General features: G+C 48.7%; 1 protein-coding gene and 1 long non-coding RNA gene across 7 annotated transcripts in view; one reads left to right on the forward strand and one right to left on the reverse strand.

Moving 5' to 3' along the window:
- The window catches only part of SLC14A1 (solute carrier family 14 member 1 (Kidd blood group)), a 41900-nt gene that overhangs the window by 19475 nt on the left and 2195 nt on the right, over positions 1–20230 (reverse strand). For 2 of the 6 annotated variants that reach the window (XM_029921348.1, XM_029921353.1), the window contains exons 2-3: positions 4582–4669; positions 3836–3899 (exon numbers count right to left, since the gene is read on the reverse strand). Coding sequence is in view for 1 of the 6 variants with exons in the window: in XM_029921354.1 (XP_029777214.1) it covers positions 1667–1813 (147 nt within the window). In the remaining 5 variants the exon portion in view is untranslated. Of the gene's footprint in view, positions 1–1666; positions 1832–3835; positions 3900–4581; positions 4670–12128; positions 12299–20230 lie in introns of those variants that run through there. The other 4 variants (XM_029921349.1, XM_029921351.1, XM_029921354.1 and 1 more) reach the window with 3 other exon arrangements.
- LOC115277296 overlaps positions 20040–20230 on the forward strand; it is a 50541-nt gene continuing 50350 nt past the window's right edge. Inside the window, exon 1 of the long non-coding RNA XR_003902355.1 lies at positions 20040–20174. This is a non-coding gene — a long non-coding RNA (uncharacterized LOC115277296). The remainder of the gene's footprint in view (positions 20175–20230) is intronic.

Below are 20230 nucleotides of genomic sequence, written 5' to 3' on the forward strand. Positions count from 1 at the left end.
GCCCCTTCATTGTTGCATTTGCCATAGCCAACAAATACCTATTAAAAGATAATAAAGTTATGCCTTAAAATTTTTTTTTGTTGCAACCCTGGCTAGATTCGGCTTCTATTAGTCCCAGTATCAAAATCAATGTGGGTGACTGATTTTTTTGTTAACGATTACACTTTAATTCCATTATTTCACTGCCCAACTAACTGCTCCGCTTTAAACAATGGCCAGCCATTAATCATCACACAAAGCAGAAGCTATTTCTGCCAGGAATTCTAGACCAAGCTCATTTCGTCTTGGCAAAATAGTATTAGACTCCAGCATTAGTGAGATTTCCAATGAACCTTGGGATTAAGAAATTTTTAAATTGAAAATTGCTGGAGGTCAGGAATCAAAAGGTTGTCTATATGGAGCTCAGCTGGCCTCCTAGTTAAACATGGAAAACTATTCAAATTCTAAGCAATTGTGAAAAATGGTCTTTTATTTTATAATCTAAGTGATAGGTATCAGTTATTTTCATAGACCTTCCTCTTTAAATCTTGTAACTGACAATATTGGTCAGTAAGCTCCTTCCTCAGCTCTAGGGACCCATCTGCAAACTAGACCGATGGGCGAGAGGCATCAGGTTTCATCCCAGGCAAAGTCAAGGACCTCAGACATCTGGCTTTGAGTTTCTGTAACTGGGGAGGTCAGTTCCTACAGAAGCAGCACTGAATGAAAACGTTACAGGTTTTCTATCAACTACAGAAACAATTCAGTAGATAGGTTATTCGAGGGTGAACAAATTCATGTTCTAGAAATGTCTGGCATATATTTATTTAAAAAACCCCACCACCTCAGAGATTTTGGAGATAACAGATGCCAAACTCGACATTCTAACTGGTCAGACATGATTGAGAACCTGCGGGGCCTGAGCTCCCTGCGGAGCCGAAGTTAAAGCCCGAGTTATTTTTGTCTAAATCCACAGCCATAGAAGGCTTATTGTGATTTATGTCTCCAGTACCCACATGTGGGGATGAGCTGTTGGGGTACCATCCCCTAGAGAGAAGGCTCCGCTCCTGAGTTAAGCAGACAGTTGCTGCTGTGGAAGACCCCCTACCCCCAATCAGGAACCATGTGTTCTAAACTACTAGACACTTCCAGAATCCCTTGAATCCTGACGACTTGCTCCAGAACTCAGGCACGAGTGCTGGTCATGAGAAACCAGTAACTTCAAGGCTGTAGTTCACCTTATAATTTTATCACCCTTGACTATTTGCAGGTGTTGGGGGGAACTTAAGCATTCCAACCAGAAAGGGAATGCAGCAGGGAACTTCTACTGATACTCAAATTTAATGGCCTACTTAGATTTAAGAAATCTAACTAAGAAGACAAGAAAATGAAAGGAAGAAGCTCTAGTTAAGTAGAAGCAGGGTAAGATTAAACTCCAGACTACTTTTTTCCCTAGCTTTTCCACTGTTACCAAAACTCATTAGTTCAAGGAGGCAGCGTGTAACCCAAGATGAGCGCCATATGACTTTTGGGCCAGGACTCCCGTGCAGCCCGCTGAGCCCAAGCCATGCCACTCAGCCGAGCATGAGGACCCCACTTCCCAGGTTCTGTTCAGAAAAGCCACACCGGAGCGTGGAGCGCAGGCACCTGCGTTCCTGGAGACAGAGGCTGTGCGGAGGGACCGTACCTGTTCCGGAGGCCCATGCGCCCGGGCCAGGCTGTGCCTGGAGCAGCCTCCGCGCGCAGCCTCACCAGCCTTAACTCCAAAAGGGTCTTCCCAAAGAGCACCACAAGGGGTGTCACCAGGGCCGCCAATCAAAGACTGTCCATTCATCCTTCCTTTCTCTCCATACTTGACAAAGGGCAAAAAGACATGAATCAGCAGGATGAGCAAGTGAAAGGGTGGGAGGTGGGAGGGCGCCCGGTGGGTTTCTGGGGAGCAGAGCTGTGGCCCCAGATGGAGATGGAGAAGGCACACTTCTCTACCGGCAACAAGAGACAGTAACCTGACTACTGACATGGAATGTTCATTTTACTTTGTTTAAAATTAAAGGAAAAAATGAAGGTAAACCATCCTGCAGAGACCGACGCACAGACTGCTCGGCTGTGTTTCCCTGCCAGCGGGAGGTCGGTAGAGCTGAAGCCGGTCCAGAGGGAGGGGTGGGTGTCAGGCTCCGACCTGCTTCAGGCAAATGGTTAGGGCTCCATCTTGGGGACCAATGCAATGCAACAATTTCCCCCAGCCTGTTCTTTACAAACAGGAGAAGGAGGCATGGGAGTGGGCTCTATTTTCTGTAGTAAGATACAAGCCACACCTTTTAAAAATTTTTTCCCTGTTTTTAATTTATTTTTGAGAGACAGAGAGAGACAGCAGGAACAGGAAGGGTCAGAGACAGAGGGAGACACAGAATCTGAAGACAGGCTCCAGGCTCTGAGCTAGCTGTCCGTACAGAGCCCGACGCAGGGCTCAAACCCATAAACCGTGAGATCATGACCTGAGCGGAAGCCCGATGCTTAACCGACTGAGCCACCCAGGTGCCCCAGAAGCCATGCTTTTAAGGGACAGCAAGAGCCCCATCTCAGAGACTGCTAAATGGCATTTTTTTCTTGTATCTAAATAAGAATTGTTAAATACTGGATATCGCCTTGTTAATAACAAACTATTCTTAGTGGAATTGAACAAGTGTGGCAACTTTTCCTAAGTTTTATTTATGAAAGTTTTTATTTATTTATTGTGAGAGAGAGTGCAGAAGGGGAGGGGGTTTATCAATGGTTAAACTATCTGGTCAGTTAAGTACCAAACAGAACTGTCTGTGGGTTGCATTATGTATTTTTTTTGTTCGATAAAGAACAGCATTATGAAAATCCAACTGTAGGGCTCTCATCGTACATGTGGTTTGACAAAAAGGAAAGAAGATAAAAGAGACAAGCAGGGACTGTCACATTCCTTCAGTGTCGGTGTTTGCCCCTCTGGCCCCCGCATGGCTCCTGCCTGTCGTCTGCCCCCAAAATCACACAATATCCTGGAGCTCAACATCAGGATTTTCTGAGAGCCAAGAGAGAAAAATGTGAGCTAGGGGAGGCTGTAAAGAGCACAAAGTTCAAGGCTTCACTTTCTAGAAGAGAAAGCTGAGGTTCAGAGTGGGGACCATCCGAGTTTACTCGGCAGAGTCAGCGTCATGCACTACAGACGCTGTGGTGGGTTTTTGTCTTCCCGGAGCAGGCGAGTAATGCCACCTGGGAGTCTGTTCAAGCCAACAAACAGCGAAGGAGCCTCTTTGCAGAGGGGCCTGCAGGGCGCGTCAGGCCTCAGTGAGCAGTGCGCCCAGGCTGTCTTCACAGCCCTCTGGGGCGCGGGCGGGGGCGGACAACCAGATGCCCCACCCCCACCCCCCTCCACGCCCTTGCCGGAAACAGTGACTCTTCTGACAGACAGACATGTCCCTGCACCTCAAAGTGAGCCTCATCCTTTTCTATCACGGCCACATCCTCCACGACGTCTGAGGAATATTCTGGAATCTGCACCTGTTGAGCTTTCCAGCTGGAGTCAGAAAGCACTGGTCAAAACCCAAATCACCAGTGAAATGAAGCAGTACTTATTCCAATACGAGACAATAGCAAGATTTCAACTCAACCAACACTCCCTATTTTATTCGAGAAAATAAAACTCATTCTGTTGCCAGTGTATATTAGAAAGCTGTGCAAGTGGAGAGCCCTGAAAGTCTTTAATTTTCTATGGCTCTAGTATCACTTTAAAAAAAATCCAAAGTTTTGGGTACAGACACAGAAGAAACAGTTGAACATCCATGCTCTATCATAACGAGAATGAAAGCATTGACATTTATTTGGTACTTACAGCAATCCTGAGTTTAGGCAGCTTTTGGTCTGACGGGGTAGGAGGTTCTCAGGTTTCTTTAAAGCTGTTATGAGAAACAAAGAAAATGCCGTCAGGTATTCCTGTCTCCTGAGGAAAACACTTCTGTCCTCAGAGGGCACCACTCCTAGAGGCCTCGAGGTCTGAATTCCACACCAGAAAATGCAGCGGCAAAGAAGCTGGGAGACCTCTGGTCGCAGTGTGGCTGCCAGGGGTCCCGACGGGTGGCCAGCACGCTCCCTTCAACATGACGGCACAGGCAGACAGGTGCACAGAGCCGGAGTTGGGAAGGGCCATTCCCAGCACCCCACTTTCTTTTTTTGGGGTCATATTGATAGGTCTCCAACTTTACTCAGTTATTTCAAGAACACAGCTCGAAACTCCCACACAACGTTGATGCGCCCCGAGTCAGCCGGCATGCAAAGTGGACTGCTTGCCCGAACCCCTCTCGCCCACGGGACTCAGGTGCTCCTTCTACTCTGCTCCAGAAACCAGGAGCAGCGACATTGCTTCCAGGCTTCTAGGAAGAAGCCCTCGGCTTTGGTAAGTTGCTTTCTAGGCTGCCGGGACTCTGACTCGGCTGCTTCTACTTGGTTGCAACCATGTGAGGTGTATTTCTTCATTAGAAAGAAGGAAAGGGTGAAAAGCAACACTTAGGATTAGGAAGATAAACTGGCAACAAGGAGCAGCTGGAAATGAATAGAACCGAGGAGGAAGAGGGTACTCACCGCCACTGGCTTCCTGGTGGCAGAAGGCGCTGGCTGATAAAGCCCTGCTGGCTCCACTGAAGGGGAGGGTGCTCCGGAGGAGACCGTGCTGGGAGGAGGCACCGAGCAGCTTTATACTCGGATCCCCGCTCTGCACACCGTGCACTTGGCTTTCTCCTCCCACTTCAAGCCCCAGGGCCAAAGCATTGCTGAGGACCAGTCCCCTGCCTGTACCTGATGTCTCTCTCTACTCCCCACGCCCATTCTGAGGTTTCTCTCCCTTTCTCTCACTGTTTCTCTGGGGATGTTTCTCTCTCCCTCCCTCCCTCCCCCTCTCTCTCCCTCTCTCTGCTGTTTTTCCCTTGATTTGGTGCCAGCAGCTTTGCCATCTTTGTGCGGCGTTCTGAGATCCATGCCCAGGATAATCCTGCAACTCTGTCTTTTCCTTCTCCCTTTAGCTCCTGCCATCACCCTGACATATTTTGGGGAATACTTGTAACTAAAGATCAACAAGGTGTCCCTGAAAACTAAAATCTGAGAGTCAGCTTGCTACACGGTAGACTCCTGTGCTAAGTGACTTCTCCTGGGTGGAATTTTCTCTTAGCCGCCACACAGCTTCTGCACAGGTGTAAGCATCCAAAGTCCCGAGGCGTGTGGCATGAGGGTGGGGAGGACAGGGGGCAGGCACTTCGTTTTCTGAAAACCAACCTGCCCTTCTCCCCAGTGAAGAGGAAACAAAAATATAACTTTCCCTGGAATGTCCTTCTTTCCAGGTGGGAATCCCAGAACAAACTCTGCTGCCTTCTAAAAGTCAGGCTGCGAACCTTCCGTACCAGAGGAATCCTCTTAAAATTCAGTTTCTGTGGCTTGCTCTGTGATGGCAGCAATCTAACTCAGGTGCACTTCATGGAGCAGAGAATTAAAAAAACAAAAGCAAAAACCCAACAGTCCCAGAAAGTTGTGCAGATCCCGTGATGTTTCTGGCCTCTGGGCCTCAGGCTTCCTGTTGGAGCTGAAGGGCTCGTCAGAGGTTCGCAAGGTAGCAAGGCAGCCGCGGCTCTCTGGCTCCTCCCACTGGACGCCCACGAAACTACAGGGATCCCAGTCGTGGGCCGACCCCCACTCCTACCCTCTGCAGCTCGAAGGTGGGGTGGGGTGGGGTAGGTGGGAAGGGGGGGCTCTAGGAGGGAGACCAGAGGTCCAGTTTCATGATTACAGTTCTGAGCTTCAGGGTAATCTCCCTCCAACACTTTGTCCTCGAAACTAAGGAGAAAATAAGCTCCTGGATTACCCTGAGAAGGAAAAATAAATTACAAGAGGACAGAGGGCCTGGTATGGGAATGAACGGAATCACACTAGTTTCTAGAAGTTCCTTATGCACATAAGCTACCAACCATCCCACACAGTAATAATAACGATCCCGGTAAGAGTGGTGAGAGTGGTTGAGGGCTCACTCTACGTGCTGGGCACTGAGCTAACCACTTCATTCCCATTCCCATCAGCCATTTAAACTGCAAAAGTCTGGGGTACCTGGGTGGCTCAGTTGGTTGAGTATCAGACTTTGGCTTAGGTCGTGATCTCATGGCTCATGAGTTTGAGCCCGGCGCCAGGCTTGCTGGGCTCCCTGCTGTTGACACAGAGCCTGCTTCAGAGCCTCTTTCCCTCTTTATGCCCCTCCCCTGCACGAGCACACTCCCTCTCTCGCTTTCTCTCTCTCCCTCTCAAAAATAAACATTAGGGGCACCTGGGTGGCTCATTTGGTTGGTTAAGAATCTGATGTGTCTGATTTCGGCTTGGTCATGGTCTCAGAGTTTGTGAGTTTGAGCCCTGTGCTGGGCTCTGCTGATGGCTCAGAGCCTGGAGGCTGTTTCAGATTCTGTTCTCCCTACCTCCCTCTCTCTCTCTCTCTCTCTCTGCCCCCCCCCTCCGTTCATGCTCTGTCTCTCTCTCCCAAAAATAAATAAACATTAAAATTTTTTTAATTGCAAAAGGTCCAATGAGGTAAATGTCATTATCCCCATTTTGCAGATGAGAAAATAGAGGCTCACAGAGATAAAATAACTCATCCCATGTCTAACACCAAAGTTTGTAGTTTGATGTACTTTAGCACCATCCAGTATTTCCAACTGCTGCCCATTGTTTACGTTTCATTAACTCAGTGGTTAACTTCATGAACTTTGCTATCAGCACTGTTAGAGACCTGATCCTGAAGCCGCCTCCACACGGCACCCATGCAGCATTCTGCCTCAGTGGTCCCTGTCAGCAGTGAGTCCAAATCTTGGCAGAACCCCTCTGTCATCCCTCCTCATCCTCTCCCTCAGTTCCTTAAAGTCACGCCTGAAGTATCGCTCACAAAATGCAGCCTTGCTATTTTGCAGTGTGGTATACGGGCTTCTGTGTCAGAAGGACCTGAGTTCGAATCCTCACTTTGTTGGTTCCTAGATGTTTTACCTTAGATATGTGTCCAACCCCTTCTGAAACTCAAGATTCCTCCCTGTGAAGTGGGGTACGTTTACTTCCCAAGGTCTGATGAGGGTTGGCAAGGATACACGGTTAGCTGTGCACCTGGCCCGTGGAGGTGCCCCCATCCCGACGCCTCCCCACCTCCATCGGGGTTCGGTTGTCCTTGAGGGTTTCTGGAAAGATCCCTCCTCCAAGCCTGGACCAGGGGAAAATCTTCCTGGCTGCGACATCAGAAGGGGTGGGGTTATGGCCACAGAGACAGCGTTCAGCAAGAACTCTGGACCAGGTGGCTGGCTGATGAGGCTCCCCAAGGCACAACTGGCTGCCGTCACCCGGCGGCTTTTCAGGGGACCCCCTGAGCAGGAGAGCAGAAGGACGATTGGGCGCCCAATGGGTGCAAACATGGGTTCCTAGGTGGTTTTCGACCCCTGTTGCATAATTTGATGCCTTTTCTCCCTTCTTTCTCCAGCACCTGCTGCTATCACTTACAGCATATCCTTGGCTGCGTGTTTAAGCCCAGACCTTGCTTTCCTTTCCCCAGCTCCCCTGAGTCCGCCTCCTCCCCAGCTCCCCCTGCATGCGCCCCTCTCCTCCAGGGCTCTCTGAGCCCGTCCGCCAGCCCTCCGTCTGGCTCTACCACAACTTAGCGTATGCAGAGTTTTCCATCCACCGAGCGTCTCCATAGAATTTCTGCTCCTAGAAAGTTCTCTTCCCCGCTCCCCACCTGCCCTGCCCAAACCCTCCCACTCCACTTTTTTTCTTCTTCTACTTGGATTTCCCAGCAGACTCCAGTCCACGCCACACTCCTGGGAACCAAAAGCCATTTCTCTCCTATTCCTCACTATACAGGCCACCATTTCCCTTGGCCCTGAGACAGCTCTGGTATTGTCCTTTATTTTGAAAAATGTATTTTATGCTGCACCATCCCACGTGGGCTGGAAGATACTAGACAACAAGGTCAGGATCTAAGAGTTGTCTTTATTCCCAACAGATCTCTCTCTGGAAAGGTTTTGAGAAACTTCATAAGAAGAACAAGGAACTAGATGAAAAATGGTGGAGAAGGAGAACAAAGTTATGGATAATGATACGATTTTAGCGGTTTCCTTCGTGTCTTGCATTTGTAGGTGTTTCTAAATATGTATTGTTCGACCCAGAATTTATCCCAGCAGCACCTGGTCCGGACTGCTGTTCGCTCTGGGTTTATCTATAGACACGTTAACTTCACAAATGACTTCCGTGCAGGGCAGCTGGAGCGCCCACACTCGGGAAGATGTCCTGCATCCGGGGCTTCTAAATGGAAGGGCGAGCACGGGAGAAACTTATTCTCAAGTCGTTTCTGATCCTCCCCGCCCCCTCCAGAAGCGGGACGGCAAGTTCCTCTGCAGTGTGCTGAGCCTGCGATGTTGTGGTCGGGTAAACAGTCAGACAAAAAGCACCAGATGAGAGCCCAAACTCACGCTGACCCTGAACGTCACTTGGGGGGCACCCTTTGTGGCAGGCATTCCCTAGATGGAGAGCCAAGGGGCAAGCTGGCACACAGTGCTGCGTCCCTCTCAGAGCGTGGCTGCCTGCCCCCGCCAGGGGAGCGTGGGGCTGGATGGAAGCAGAAGGCAGTGAGGCGCCGACGTTTTTAACTCTCAAATGCGGTCATGCGATTATTCTGCTCCATTTAAAGCTCATTGTTCCGCCCGCATACATCCGAGCGGCAAGAGAGTCTCCAACCTCACCCATGACTTTTATCAGATGTCTTCTTTCCATGCATCACCTTCTTTCCAGATTTTAGCTTAAACTCAGGCCATATTAAGGTCCATCCTGTAGATCTCTGATCTCCACAGCCAGGGTCTAAGGATGAGCAGGTTGGGCACTGTACAAATGCACAGTGTCTAAAGTGGTACCACTAACATCCTAGACACTTATGCATTTATTGCAAAAACTGTTGCAGGTGGTGCTAAATGCCCTGAGGAAAGGGTGTCCAGATGCCTTTGCACGGAAGGCCGTGTTCGCTGGCAGCGGTCCTGCTGGTGTTCTGTTTCTCCAGGATTGAAAAAAATCCCAATGAAGGACAATAGGAAAGGGGGTAGGAAGAGAATCTTTTCAGTCTTAGACTGAGGGAGGGAGTGAAGTGTTGGGGAAAATGAGGGCTGGGGAGTGGCATGGCCCTGTTTCCCTGACTCTCTCTTGAGACTAATTTACAACTCATCCAACTGTTTCCTCACCATTAAAGATACTGTGATATTGGTTCCGAGCTTAGCGAGTCAAGCTTCATTTTATAATTGGGCCCGGAAAAGAAAGTGGGGTGACCTGGCACCACCATTGCCCAGGGGGCTCTCTGGGTCAAGGGTACAGGCTCTTGCCAAAGACATCAGCCACCAGAGTGTGAGTGGGAGGGGCTGAGGCCTCTCCCAGGATCTGGATTACTCATGGAGAGCATCACAGAGTGACCTGGCAGGAAGGTTGCCCAGAAGCTGCAAGGGATGGTGTGGTCGTGTCACGTGAGGCTGTCCTCTGGAGCTCAGGAGGTGGCCGCTGGCTCAGGCTCCTCACAGTTGTCCCAGCTGGAGGCTTGCTGAGTGCTGGCTGCACAGTTTTCTGGTTTTCACAAATGCACCCCATTACCATCCTTTGCCTCCTACCAACTGGCAGCCTAGAGCTAGAGAGGAATTCGGAATCTCCTGACCCTCACCCGTCCTTCTATTCTCCTTGCCTCCTCATTCCCTACTGTTGGCATCTGCCAAGGCTGGGGTGGGGGCCAAAGGCAGAGAGTCTGGACGTTGAGAGCAAACTAAGCAACTCCACTACCTGTCTGCCAACCCGCTCAAAGGTGGGCCATACTGCGTCCTCAGCTGAGCTGGTCAGTTGAGCTATGGTGCTATAAGTGGCCACAGGCTCATACCAGAGCCTTAGCGGTCTTCAACTCGAAGGCTTAACTCAAATCTTAGCAGTTCTTGGCTTAAGAAACTCAGTGTGCGGGCATACCATGACAGACACAGGGGAGAATTCCCGTGAAGTCTGACACTGCGTCTTACTAGAGAATGAAGTTGATGCCATGTTTCATTCAAAACCAAAATTAAACCCAGTGGAGAAGGCATTATTCATTTTTTGGTGCTACATCTCTTGTTAAAACTTAAAAAAAAATCACCTAAGCATTCATTATTGCACCATTGTTCTCTGTACATAGCTATTTGAAGATAAAAAAATGTCAATTTCTTATTTAAAATTAAGATGTAAAAATGGTTATAAGACGAGAAGAGTTCACAATTAATCACAAACTCTTGTTTTTAAAGAAAGCATGGCAATTCTCAGCACCGTCGTAATCCTTAGTTGAAAAAACACCCCACTGACGTTGTTTCCAAATGGAAGAAGCCAGGTTAGGGCTCAGCTTTTTGGAACCTTGGCCAATGTGACCAAGGGCAGGGGAGCCTGGACGGTTGTGGCAAAGTCCTTCCTCTTTACATACAAATACCTGAGACACAGCTCAGGCAATGTTGTCTCTGAAGATGAGGGTCTGTGAGTTCATAATTAAACCCATGCAAGACATTAATAAAGAATGAATTAAACACTGTTGAATAAGGGGGGGAAAATCCGGTGAGAAATTTAAAGAAACATACTGGTAAGTGATGAGCAAAACAATATCGCCATGTGGACTCTCAATGTCCAACATCACTCAGAGTTTTGACTCCTCTTGACTCATACTTTTGCAGAGTTTGGGGTTTACAGAATCTCAGAGAGGGGAGTCAACTGCCCATATAAAGCTGACCACCAATTTCTCAATAGCTGCTCATCCCCAACATTTTAAAGGGTGAAACTAGTTTTAAATTAATATCTATTACAGACTTGGAGGCATAAAAAGTTACCCAAAGGCAGCTTTGGGGGCCAGTGGAGGACCAGAGTTTTGCTTGGGTTAGAATCTGAGATTTCTATATGAAGGTCTGGTGGGCAGCCTCAGTGTTTCATCTTGATTATGGCAAGAGATGATGCACTTAATCTCTAGAAGAGCTTCTAGGATTAGTTTTGTTTTGTTTTGCTTCAAACAGATTGCTGCATTTTTTCCCTACTTGGTGCATTCCATCCTATTATTAAAAAATAATCCCAATCCTAAAAGTAAAATCCCCAAACATGGCTTCCTAATGGACTACTCCCTTTTGTGATGGTAGCTGTATACTAGGTGAAAGTGTTTCTCCCACCACTATCTCTTCCCTCAATCTCAGAGTCCCCGCTTCTCTGCTCAACTTGGATTTCAGATTTCCTTGTCCACGGGACCCACCCCATCTCCCTTATTCTATCCATTCGCTCATCTATCCGATGTCTAGCATATGCTAGGATGACTTAGAGATGAATCAAGGACTTCGGTTTGGTGAGTTTTTCTACCTTTCTGAATCTTCCCTGCAGCTACTAAGTGTATAGTATAGTGTATAGTACTCTAGCCCTTTTCTGTGTATTTTTCCCGAGCAAGCACCTGCACCTCTGTCCTCTCTGGTTTCACCCTACTATATCATTTTGTGTCTAGCTGGGTTCTTGGAAGGAGTCCTGGAATAGGAATTGAGCGGTACTAGTTCTGATGAGATTGGACTTCATCCATCAGCTTCTCAAAGGGTCTCACTTATTAGAAGGGGAGTGGGACTAACTCAGGGGCTCTGTCTTGTCTGCACATTGGAACTGCCGTGGGCGGGGGAGGGAGGGCTTGACAAAATGCTGATGGTGGAGAGTCTGATGTCATTGGTTCGGGATGTGGGAACTTCAAAAGTCTTCTTGAGGATTCTAACATGCCAGCAAGCTTGAGAACCACTGGACTAAATCTAATCCTACTGCCTTACCCTCCAAAACAAGGACGTGTGTCATCGAGAAACGCGCTGGAGTTTGGAGTTTGACAGACCAGATTCAGATTCCAGCCAGTTACCCCACCCTGGGGAAGATTACATCACCTTTCCAAGCCTTAATTCCATTATGAAATTAATGGAGATCAATAAGACCTACCTTGCCAAATCCAAAGATTAAGTAAGATCGTGGCACACGATAGGCATTTAGGAAAAGGTAATCTTTATCCTTATTTTATCCATATAAACAGTTTTTGCCATCCATCTAAATCCAACTAAAACAGTTCTTACCTCTGACTTGCGTATTTCTGCCAATGGTACCATCAGGGCCTCAGTTCTAATGCTCAACAAATGCTTGCTGGGTGAGCAGTGGATGGTGGACTGACCCTCCTCACTTACAGAGACGTGGGGAGGGTTTAATTTCATTCACTCTTATTAATGTTTTAAGTCTTAAAGTGTCCGCAGACCAGCAGCTTCCACACCCCTGGGAACTTTTTCAGAAATGAGGACTCTCAGCCTTCTGGAATCGGAATCTGCATTTTAAACAGGTCCCCAGAGGACTTGCATGCACAGTAACGTTTTGGAAGCATCTTCTCAAACATCTCTGTCCTTGAGACTCGGTGAAAGGGGCTGGATTCAAACTCCCTGAGTGGCGACAGTTTACGAATTCCAATGGTTTGTTTGGAGACGCCATGGAGAGCCCAAGTGAGTCACTGAGCCACTCCAGCTGGCAGCCCGGAGCGTGCTGCCACAGGCTGGGCCGCGCCGGCGGGAGGCAGCACGCCAGAAGTCCCGTCATCCCATTAGACCCCATCAGGCCTCACCCTCAGCCTGGTGTCACTGCTTCACCTGGGCTTGGAGCACCCCGCGGCCGGCCATGACCGCAGAGTATCGCAGGTCACGAGGTGGTGAGGCCTGCACGCACAGGGGCAGGTTCCTCTGGCCTGGGGAGCCCAGCAGCGGCACCTGTGGTCCAGCCAGAGGCCACGGCATCCTGCCCACCCACAGGACGAACACCCTCACACTGCAGGGGCAATGACCACCCCCAGGGCTCAGGATCTTCCCTGAGCAGCTTCCTTAGGGGCCGCCACCCCTAGGTTCTCCTTCTGGGATTCCTTGGCTTTTTTTCCCCTGGGGCCCCTGCAATAATCCCCGCACCCCACCCCACCCCGGTATGCAACTGCTTTGGCTGAAAGGCAAAAACACCTGTGTGGAGTTGTACTTTTATAGCCTACCCTATCCAATGGACACATCGAGTACACGTTACAAACTACTCCAGCCTTCCCGTTTGCCATCCCTCCTACCCTGGGGCAAGGGCGGCTAAATTGTCCTTGGTTGAGACTCATCATTTGAGAGAAGGTGACTCATCAGGCCAGGGCTGAAGTCACGCATGCATCTCTCAGAGTCTTTCTTTCTGTCACAACTTGACCATTGTTTGTAATTACATAATTATGTGGGCTTTTGCTCCCTTGAGTTTGCCCCCAAGACGGCAAGATTCCTGAGGACAGAGTCGGGGCTGATGTTGTTGGCTGCTGTAGCCCTAGTTAGTTTTTTTAATTTTTAAAAAATGGTTATTTATTTTTGAGAGAGGGAGAGAGACAGAGCACTAGTGGGGGAGGAGCTGTGAGATCGAGAGACACAGAATCTAAAACAGGCTCCAGGCTCCAAGCTGTCCGCACAGAGCCCGAAGCGATGCTCAGACTCATAAACTGCGAGATCATGACCTAGGCCGAAATCGACGCTTAGCCAACTGAGCCACCCAGGTGTCCCTGCAGCCCCAGTTTTGAGCTCAGTATCTGGCCCATAGAGATCTTCAGTAACTCTTTATTGAGTATATGGATGAATAAATGGGTGAATGACCCCATGACTGTGGGGACTTGACGGGCTAGGTTGAGTTCTTGTCTGGTACTGAGATAGGTATGTGTGCCTTTGGGGTAACAAGGGGGTGGGGTACTGCATTGTGACTGAAACATGTAGTCCAGGGGCAGGCCCCCTGCCATCTGGAACACACATGATGGCCCTTAATCATTTGCTTATGCCACAGGTCAATCAACCATAGGCACCAAGCACCCAGCACTCAAGCTTATAGGTCAGCCTTTGTGGTCAGAGGCTCTGGTTTGCCTCTAGGACTGCCTTAAAATGGGAGGATTGAGCCCCAGCTCCAGGCAGGCAGGCTGGCCAGTTTTTGGGTCACCGAGTCATCCTGAGGGTGGGCGGGGAGGAAGGAAGCCTGCACCTTCAGGGTCTCCATGGTGGACATCAGTCTGAGGATATAAGAGGGTCCCAATCCCAGCTATCAGCCTGGGCTCTCCGAAGCCCAGGGGTGGGGTGTGGCTGACTCCTCACCTCCCTACATCCCAGGTCTTAGGCTGTGTCCTCCTGAGGCTTTGGCCAGCTCGCTGCTCTCCTGCTGACCAGAGACTCAGCATCTCCTCTCGGGCTGCAGGCTGTGCTCTGAGGCGCCCCACTCCCTCTGGTTATCTGCCATTTATTCACCCCCAATTTCCCATCCTACAGTACGAAGGTAAGTCCTCTTGACTATAGCGGATGACACAATGTATAAGATAGTTCTCGCATCTGGAGCAGCAATAAGACACAGGAGAACATTAGTGTCAGGTTCAAGGCTGTATGTGATCAATGGTCATGCTATAGGCAGAGAGGAACTTTTCCTTCCTTGCACAAGGGATGTGTAATATCATTAACCTACGAGGAAGCCCATCATGCAGCCTTCCAGGGAGGGACAAGATGCCTGTCAAGTTTCATCAAGAACTGGCAGCTTTTAGGGCTCTCTTAAATGATACAAGATGATGGGCAATGAAGTGCTAAATTGTGAACAGACAGTGTTTAGAGCTAGAAGAGTTTGGATAATATCCGTGGGGTCTGGAGCAGGCAGAGGAGGCTTTACTGAAGATACAAGCCTCGTGGGGCCCTTGGCATCTGAGCAGCGGTGAGTGAAGGCAGGAGAAGACGGAGCAGCCTTTCAGGAAGAAACTTGAGAGTCAGCTAAGGGAACCACGGCAAGTTGGTGGGCTGTGAACAGCCTCATGCCTGCATGGGAGGGGGCGTGCTGTGGGCCACAGGTCCGGCCCCGACCTGGGTACAAAAGGAGGGCTGTTCTCTATCTGTGCAAGTCGTCCAGATTGACAGGGCCCTCTGACGTCTGCTTCCCTGTGATGGGACGCACTAGCCAGGCACTGAATGCCTTCCAAAGGACTCAGCATCAGAAGGACTCGAACAGACGAGAAAAATGCCACATTATAAAAGAAAAGACGGGCCTATGAACTTCTCTGGCCATTTAAAATAGCAAAATTATGCTCTTAGCTCGAAACATGGGCAGAATGAACTAGAGGATATTGGGGCCCCTTGTATAAAGAATTTAAGTAATAAATATAAGAAACTAAAAGCAAGCAAAACATAGTTTTATTTGCCTTTTTAAATTTTGGGAGAAGAAAAATCTGATTTCTCTTTCCTCTGCATTTATTTCCGTGATTCTCTGTAATGACAGGAGATTTCAAAAACTTTCTACTGATCAGAAAGCTCCCTAACATGGTGGCGGCTTGACCACTTCCGCTGGTGAGGGGGCTTCTCTCGCCGACAAGAGCTGTAAAAGCAGGGCGGACTTGGCCTTTCTATCTGCTGCCGCCCTTCTCTCCATCCAGTGCATATCCAAGCTCTGATGCCTTTGCAGACCAAAGCTACCAGCAAAGAAGAAATGACAGTTGTCACTTTAAGAAAGTCACAAAAATACCTGCCAAGTCATTAGGATTAAAAAAATTCTTTATAACTTGAGGCTTCTTTGGAAACAGGGGTGTCGGAACAGGCTCTCTAAGGCTCTGCCAGGACTAACCCTCTCCAGCTGGGGGGTTTCTTACAGAATTGCCAGCAAGGAGGACAGTTTTCCTGCCAGAGAAGCTGATGCCCCAGACTTACAGAGAGAGAGAGACTGAGGCATTGGAGTTTGCCACCCAGGAGTTGTAGAAGCGGCATTGAGGCCCGAGGGAAAGATGGGGTCTACCTGGTGATTGACTAGGCTTGCAGACAGGGTCCAAAGCCAGACAAACGAAGAGAGGTAGCTCTAAGGTAACAGGAGATCAGGAGCTATTGAAGGTCTGTGGAGAGAACAGCATGAAGATGAAAGCTGCATTTAGGGCCGACTGGCTGGGAGAGCTTCATGGAGCCTGAAGGCCAAAGCTATCGAGGCTGACGGGAGCTCACAGTGCCTGACCCTGAAGCCAGGTAGTGTCAAGGGCAAAGGGCTGCACATAATGATAATCTGGGAGGTAACCTGGGAGGAAAAAGGGACACAGATAGGCATGGGGTAAAGGATGAATGAATCAAAAATGGCATCAATTGTTGGTGAGAATGTAGTGCAGTCGGAACTCACATCCACTGCTGGGAGAAATGTACCTAATGCCACTTTAGGGAACAGCCTGGCAGGGTCTGCTGGACTGGGCATCTGCACAGCCCACTGCCCAGCAATTCTTTCCCAGCAACATGCACAGACTTAAGACGTCAGAGCCTGAGATCCTTGGAGGGTTCAGTTTTAAGGCCACCTCTGGTGGGCAAAGAGATCCCATCAGCCTGTTTGTTACAAGAAGGATAAAAAATATTGGAGTTGAGGTACCATGGAAACATTGAAGAAGCAAATTTAACTTTGCCTTAAGAATCAAAGACTCCTCACAGAAGATGCCAGTGACATTTGGACTGGGTATTGAAGACGGAATAGGAATAGTTCTGGTGGAAAAGGGAAGAAAAGGACGATGAGAATAGAATAAGGTGCTTTGTGTCTGAGGCTCAAGAAGTATCTTAATGTGGAAGAGCTTAGTGTGTGTGTATGTGCATGTGTGCGCATGCGTGTATGCGTGTGCATGCATGTACGTATGTGTACATGCGTGTGTATGTGTGTGTGGGTGTATGTGTGTGTGCACGCATGTGCAAATGCGTGTGGCTGGTGAGAAACGAGGCTGAAGAAGTAAGGATACTCTCTGAGGACCGTGAAGCACTTTGTCAGGGCGTCGAGAGAGCTGGGGGAGGGGAGGTTGACAGGTGCCTGGGACCAAGATGACTCTTTTCTTGCATTTCTCTTCCCCAGTGTCACTGCCCCATAGTTTGGTCAAAATGAAACTTAGATTTCTTCATAATGAAGTTAATTATAAATAATAGGATAAATACTTTTATGAACATTTGATAAAATTCATTTTCGTGATCACTTACATACCTATAAAAACTCAACTGATCTTAGCAAATAATTTTTCTAAAACACAATCACAGTGTACATAATTCTGAGGTTAAGTTCCTGAACCCATCCTTTTGAGAAATCCTAGCTCATGAGGGTCTCTGAGGGGGGATGTGTCCACTGAACATTCTAGCATTCATGTGGGCTGGCCATACACACCTACCCCATTGCAGAGATGATCCAAAATTTCAGAACTGAATGTTCCCTATTTGGCTTTATTAAATTAACGCTTCTAATGCATAATAAACTTAAAAAATATATATCTTGGCCATTCAAGCTTCTGGCTTCCTTGCAGTGCAAATCACCGCCTGTGGTAGAACAGTGGTAGCCAGGAGCTGAGGGGGTGTTACCTCTATTGTCTCCTTTCACTGTTGGAAGCACAGCAATAACAAATTCATATTTTTTCTTGTTAGGAGGAGAAACTTGGGCGCAGAGGCATTAGACAAACTCTCCAGGGCTCACAAATAAGGAAGTGCTTTTTGCTTTTTAGCACTTGTGTACCTCCTGTGGCCTGACATCTTTCTGAGAACCAGTAAGGTGAGGGACAGGCCTGAACTGGGAGACCACCCTGAGGAGCGAGCCTGCCTTGGAAGGGAAGGCCGGCCTGGCTTTGGAGATGCTCTGGCGCCCTCTGGTGACAATCTGGAGGCATCGCAGGCCAAGGAGTACTCGGTGTGCTTAAGTTCAGTGACACTTGCGGGTGCACAAGCAATGTGTCAACGTGTGAAAGGGTACAGAGGTGGGCAGTGAGGCTGGGGAGGAGAAAGGAAGAAGGTGTAGGAAGAGCCATCTTGGGTGCCTGCCAACCTCTGTCCCCCATGTCTCCACTGACAGCTTTGTCTCTGTCCTTTAATCCGAGGATAAGCAGCGGTTCTCAAGCCTTGGTGTGAACAAGAATCAGGAGAGCTGGGCGTGTCGCATCTGGGCTCGGGCTGCTGAGTTTCGGATTCCTAGGTCTGAGGGGCCTCAGCGATCTGCATTTTTAAACCCCATTCAGGGGATTCTATGCAGGTGGTCCTTGGACCACCTTGACTTTCAAAAAGCCACACTGTTCAATATTAAAGTTAATATTAAAAGTGGATTAAAGTTTATCTAGGGCTGGAGGGCTTGGGGGGAAATGGAGAGTGATCACTGATTGGTATAGGGTTTCTCTGGGGGCCATGACAAAGCTCTAAAACTGATGGTGGTGATGTCTGCACAATTCTGTGGAAGTGTATAGTTAAGTGGGTGAACTGTATGATAAAATGTGAATCTCATCTCATAAAAGTGTTATATAAAGACTCTTATAAATTCCTTCCATCATAGAAGCCATGGGAAAATATTAAGAATTGGGTATGAAAAGAAATCTTTATTTTTAAATTGCATCTTTCTACTAAAAGAAGACCGTTAGCTGCCCGAGCTGAAATGCTGGTAAGGATGTACAGTTTTTGAAAATATATTTCTGGAGAAAAGACAGGGGGAAAGTTCTCTGTGGACTAAATCTATTAACATGCCCAGTACCATTTAAGGCAGCTTAGCTGATGCCATTAACAGTATCTGCAAAACGTGTAAACAGGTGTGATTCTCACAGGACGCTCTGAGGTGGCTGAGCCAGGAATTATCATTCCCATTTTGCTGGCCTGAACACAGGTTCAAGACAGGAAATATCTTGTTCAGGGCCACAGTTAGAAAGAAAAAGACATGGACTTGAGGTTTCTAGACTCCACATCTGTTTACCCTACTGTGGCTTCCTTCCATTGTCAATAACTGTCCTCGGCGCCCCCCCCTCCCCCCGGGCATTTGACCTGTGAAACGGGAATAAGGTGTTCAACCAGACAGGGCTTAGAAGATGTAGCTGAGCTGTCACATAACGTGCAGGGCTTGAGGCTGAATCTGTCCCACCCAGTCCTACGGGCCTGTAGCACCCTCTTCCCCTCCCAAAAGCTGTTTGGAGCACACAGGGTCTGCATCCCACAATTTGGCAGTTGGTTAACTTCCAGTGAGTTTTCTGGTGTCACTTCTAAATCATGGTCAGTGTGGTCCTGGATTACAGAATCAGGATCAGAAAAAGCTGGGGTTCTGTTTTAAAAATCTAGGCGTACTGAATCAAAATCTCTTGGGGGTGAAAAAAATCTCTTGTGGTAGAAAACCTTAACTCTGCATTTCCCATAAGCATGCCCTCCCCCCACCCGCCTCCTCCCTTCATTCTTGTATACACAGTAGCTCATGCCCAGAGAGCTAAATGCTAAGCAGCTAGAGACCAGGAGGGTTCCAGGGTCTGGTCTTTGCTCCTACGTCACTGTGCACACTTTTATGTACCTAACAGGTACTTATGTCGGTACTCGTGAGACTGAAAATTGGGTACCGTGCTGAACAAAGAGATCTCACACCAGCCTGCATCTTGTTCCTACAGGTTGGCCATCCCCACCCCCAGACTCTGAGTCGGTAGTTCAGTGGCACCTGAGAAGCTGCATTTCTAACACGTTTCCCCGGTGATGCAGGGCTGCTCATCTGGGGACCACACAATGTCACCATAAAAGTTTGGCTGGGAGCTCAGAAGCATCAGCATCATTGGGACACTTGCAAATTTCAGCAGCTCAGACCCCCCCTGGGACCTCCTGACACACAGCTGGCATTTAAATAGGACCCTCAGGAGATGCAGGTGCACACACAGATACAGGAGGGGTCACGAGGTAGTTCCTTTGGACCCCCTGACAACCCTAGAAGGCACTGCCACTATCACCTCGTCTCATAGATGAGGACATGGATGCTGGCGGAGAGAGACGGAGGCTGGCGGAGTTCCACAGTGGACACAGCCAGCAGCAGGGCTGGATTGGACTCGGCTCTGCCGACACCCAGCCCTCACCCTCAACACTGAGACACTGTTGACACTTGTCCTTTCTCCACGGAAGCCCTCCCGGAGCCTTTCTTCCTTCAGATAACAGTCCTACGAGCCCAAGCCGCCAGGAAACCCTGCACCCAGCCATGTGCTTGAGCCCAAGACTATGTTGTGTCCACATAATTCTGAGATGAGGTCCCTGGCCTCAGAACTTGCCACCTCATTGAGGAAGTAAGACTCACCCCAATGAAACTAGCAATACCAGACATCATAAAATTAAGCGGTAAGTTGTATTATCAATATCACATTTGATGTTAAAATTATAGTTTGCCTAAAGAG

The sequence above is a fragment of the Suricata suricatta genome, chromosome 14, assembly GCF_006229205.1.
Source record: "Suricata suricatta isolate VVHF042 chromosome 14, meerkat_22Aug2017_6uvM2_HiC, whole genome shotgun sequence".
NCBI classification, from domain to species: Eukaryota; Metazoa; Chordata; class Mammalia; order Carnivora; family Herpestidae; genus Suricata; species Suricata suricatta.